General features: G+C 42.7%; 1 protein-coding gene across 1 annotated transcript; it reads left to right on the top strand.

The window, feature by feature from the left end:
* Positions 1 to 903: 903 nt before the first annotated feature.
* Positions 904 to 3,484, top strand: LOC147894171 (pentatricopeptide repeat-containing protein At3g02330, mitochondrial-like). Its single transcript, XM_087384675.1, has 5 exons — positions 904 to 1,650; positions 1,765 to 1,953; positions 2,113 to 2,859; positions 2,998 to 3,067; positions 3,336 to 3,484. Exons 1-5 carry the CDS (start codon positions 904 to 906, stop codon positions 3,482 to 3,484), a joined length of 1,902 nt encoding a protein of 633 aa, XP_087240801.1.
* The last annotated feature ends 872 nt before the right edge of the window (positions 3,485 to 4,356 follow it).

The following is a 4,356-nucleotide window of genomic DNA, read 5'->3' as shown; positions in this document are numbered from 1 at the left end:
TTGTGTGTCATGGACGCACAATTTTTCTAAAGTGTGTCATGGGACAATTGTTACAAAATTTGTATTTATGATATTTCTTGCTATGGAAATTATTTTATTTTAGTCAAGTGTGACTATGAAACAGTATTACATAGAAGCACAACAAACGTGGAGAGAGTCCTAGTGGATGCTTTGTGCGGTTTAGTTAGGGACACCTAACTAGCCTATGATTTGCCATGCTAGATGGTCAGTATTGTAATATTGATGTGGCTAGTGTTATTGGTGTTATTTTGATTATTGTACTTTGAGCACAATTATATTGGGATTAATTGATTCAATGATTCGTTCAATTGATTGTTAACAACTAATGCAACTGATGGTTACTGGTGATGGAACTAGTGCCAAGGATTGGAATTAGTGCGAGGGTACCAATTTGGCAAAATATGAAGAGGGGAGAGGAGAAAAGTGGAGATGCGGCACAGCCATGACTTTCAATATGTAGACTCGCTCTACGCAAAAGACATAAGAACAACTGAGCATATGGTCTGCGTTAAAAAAAACGTTAACATTCGTAGAGCTTATTAAGACGCGTTTGCTTCGAGCTGTGCTTTATAGGCATGCCATACTATGTTGATGCATCACTGTATCATTAAACTATGGAGCGCTTCAGGAGAATTTCAAAGGTCCTAGCTGTGATAATAGAGTGGCAACTGCCGGGATTCTTAAAATCGTCTGATCATGTTTACGGCCTCACGATGTGGATGACTGACCTTTTTGGATTTCTTGACTCTCCATATTTTAGGCATATGATCATAGCGGAAGACTCCAGACTGGATAATTGCACTACGATTGGTGGCGACACTTTTCATAATGTCAGTCGAAATTGCGTCTGGTGAATGACCTTAAAGAAATTCACTTTGTGAGATGGAACGTTTAAAGGAGCTTCCACTATTCAAGACAAACGATCTCATAAATACCTACGTGAAACGTGGGAGCATGGTGGATGCCCACCAGCTGTTTGACAACATGCCAAAGCGTGATGCCGTGTCATGGAACATTATGATCCTGGGTTATGCCAAGCAGGAAGAGGGTGCGCTGGCTTTGGAATTGTATTCACAGATGCACCACGAAGGTGTCCAACCATGCGCTCGAACTTTTATTGGCTTACTCAAGTCTTGCCATAGCCTGGCAGCACTGGATAAGGGAAAACAAGTCAATAGGAAAGCCACAAAAATAGTATGCTTGGAAAAATGTAGAGCTATCCACTCACAAGTGGTAAAGTGTGGCCTTGAGTCAGATGTATACGTGGGAACAACCTTAGTGGATATGTATGTGAAATATGCAAGCATGGATGATGCACGACGTGTCTTTGATACCTTGCCTGAGCATGACGTGGTTTCCTGGAACGCCATGATCCTGGGGTACAGTAAGCAGGAAGAGGGTGTGTTGGCTTTGGAATTGTATGCACAGATGCAACAGAAAGCTGTAAGTCCAGATTATCGAACCTTTCTTGGTGTATTGAAGGCTTGTAGTAGCCCGGTAGCTCTGGAAGAGGGTAAGCATATTGACGGTAAGTTGGTGAAAATAGGATGCCTGGAGAAGGGTAGAGCCATCCACTCGCAATTACTAAAAAGTGGTTTTGAGTCAGACATGTTCTTGGGAACCACCTTGGTGGATATGTATGCAAAATTTGGGAGCATGGAGGATGCACGGCATGTCTTTGATCGAATATGTGATCGTGATGTGGTTTCCTGGAATGCCATGATCCTGGGCTATGCTGAGCAGGAAGAGGGTGTCCTGGCTTTGGAACTGTATGCACAGATGCAAGCGAAAGGTGTCAGACCAAATCATCTTACCTTTGTTGGTGCATTGAATGCTTGCAGTAGCCTGGCAGCGTTGGAAGAGGCAAAGCAAGTCGATAGAGGTTTTCTAAAATTAGAATGCCTGGAGAAAGGTAGAGCCATCCATTCTCAGGTAGTAAAGAGTGGTCTTAAGTCAGATTTGTTTGTGGGAAACACCTTGGTTGATATGCATGCAAAATGTGGGAGCATGGAGGATGCACAACGTGTCTTTGACGAGTTGCCATACCATGATGTTGTTACATGGACTACCTTGATCTTGGGGTATGCGGAGCAAGGAGAAAGTGAGAAGGCTTTAATACTTTATGCCCGAATGCAAGAACAAGACATTTTACCAAATAGCTTGGCATTTTCTGCCGTCCTCAAAGCATGTGGCAACACCGGAGCTTTGGCAACTGGAAATGAACTCCATTCTCAAATTAGCATGGTAGGACTTGAGAGTATTGCAATTGTGGCAAGCAGTCTCATCGACATGTATGCTAAATGTGGGAGCATGGTTGATGCGCAACAGTTGTTTGATGCTTTGCCCAGAAGGGATGTTGTGACATGGAGTTCATTGATTGCAGGGTATGTCCGTCAGGGCGAGAGTGCACTTGTGTTCCATTTGTTTGAGAAAATGAGGCAGGAAGGCATACAGCCAAATGCGATAACATTTCTTAGTGTTCTCACTGTATGTAGTCATGTGGGTCTAGTGCATAAAGGCCAGAAGTACTTTCAGACAATGAGCAAACAGTATGGCATTATTCCGACTGTTGAACACTACACTTGCATGGTTGATCTTCTTGGCCGTGCAGGCCAAATGGATCAGGCAGTGATGATGGTGGAGATGACACCTTCCCAAAATAATGCTCTGGTATGGTTGACTATATTGGGTGCTTGTGAAAAGTGGAAGAATGTACAGGTTGGAAGGCATGCCTTTGAAAATGTGGTGAGATTGGATGGAAAGCTTCCTGCAGCATATGTCTTGATGTCAAATATATATGGAGATGCTCACATGAAGAAGGACTATGATGAGGACAAGGTAAGGAGAAAGAATGTTCAAGGATAGAGAATTTGGAAGGAAAGGGCAACTGCAACCCTTCTGGACCCTGCCTTGCATCCGATGGATTAAATTTAAGCCTTCAGATAGATAATAAGTACCTCATCTTGGTCTGGACAGTTGAATGAGCTGCTTGACACTGCGCTGCCACTTCTTTACCGATCGTTTGAACACTCATATCTGGTGCAAGGTCATTTCCTTTTCAGGGTAGAGGCGGTCTATTTCTTGACCGGCATTAAGATATCAGAATCTACAACAAATGGGCCGCTAGGATTTACCCCCATTGTCTTGACAGACTATTTTTGGAGAGTAAGCAGATTGAAAAGAGCATCTTTTATACAAGACACGCTCTTTGAGTAATCCTCCACACCAAGAGCATGCTTGTAGAGGGAGACTGATATGAAGATTTCACCGGGCATTTCATTCCTCATGGGAGACTGGGTTTCTATGCTTTGCAGGTATGCTTTTGATCCCCTATAAAGGAGCTGGCCATCTCACCTGGGACTGGCTGGAGATGAAAGCAGATGGACGGCTTGATGATGTGGCACTATCATGCCTAGAATGGATTCAATGGAGTAAAACCTTTGAACACTATGCAGGATTTTGACACCTTTTAACATCGGATTTAGGAGCTAAACTCCAAAAGCAGGTACATTGCTACAGTAGCATGACAACCAGGCTTCATGGTGAGACTGGTCAGGCATCTAACAATGGATCGTGTGCTGTTGAATTTGGCTATTGTGGCCATACTCTTATTTGAATATAGATTTCAATGCAAATGAAACTTGATAATGCATTGAACTTGACAATGAATTGAACTTGACAATGAATTGAACTGGACAATGGTGTTGTGTCCCAATCACAAACGACAATGACATGCAGCATGCTTGCAGCAAAATACTCACGTCTATTGATGAAAAATAACATCGTTGCATAGAGAAGTTATGTGATCGTGACATATGCACAGAATCAATCAGTAATAACCCAAAAGCTATACAGAAACTGAAAGTAAGGTTCATTGTCGAAACAAGGCATGGAGGAATAGGACACATGACAAAGATGCCCGGTGGTAAAGATCAGAGAAGATCTTTGATAAAAAGAACTCTAAAATGTAGATGACCAAATCTAGAAGTACATCTAGAGCCTTATAATCTTCGAAACTTTATACAGAGATCAGGAGCCCATGAAAGAGAACAAGAAAAACACTTGTGATTCCATACTTCGGTACTTAAATTTGGATGGACAATTTGCATGGTTGAAGCATCACTATTGTTCATTGTTGAACGCCGAGCAACTGGCACTGAAAACGAAGCTATGAGCCCTAATAAAGGGTGAAGAGGCGAAGGGCAAAGTAGCCATGTGAGGCTACCACCCGATGACTTTCTTGTGCAAGTAGCCAAAGGACATGGTAGATGCATTAACACAACGAACTCGGTCGTCAGCCTCACCTTCAAGAGTCCATTGAAGGAGCAATAAAGA

Source organism: Dipteris shenzhenensis, chromosome 14 (genome assembly GCF_047967505.1).
Source record: "Dipteris shenzhenensis isolate YYH24624 ecotype China chromosome 14, Dip_SZ_1.0, whole genome shotgun sequence".
In the NCBI taxonomy this organism is placed as follows: Eukaryota; Viridiplantae; Streptophyta; class Polypodiopsida; order Gleicheniales; family Dipteridaceae; genus Dipteris; species Dipteris shenzhenensis.
This window is presented reverse-complemented; position numbering and strand designations above follow the sequence as displayed.

What these genes read in the sequence shown, in the direction of transcription:
- LOC147894171 (XM_087384675.1), top strand. Translation starts at nt 904, where the DNA reads ATGGAACGTTTAAAGGAGCTTCCACTATTCAAGACAAACGATCTCATA. An exon ending in GTAGAGCCATCCATTCTCAG is followed by an intron (nt 1,954 to 2,112) that starts GTAGTAAAGAGT and finishes GGGTATGCGGAG; the next exon opens with CAAGGAGAAAGTGAGAAGGC. An exon ending in AGGACTATGATGAGGACAAG is followed by an intron (nt 2,860 to 2,997) that starts GTAAGGAGAAAG and finishes TGGTCTGGACAG; the next exon opens with TTGAATGAGCTGCTTGACAC.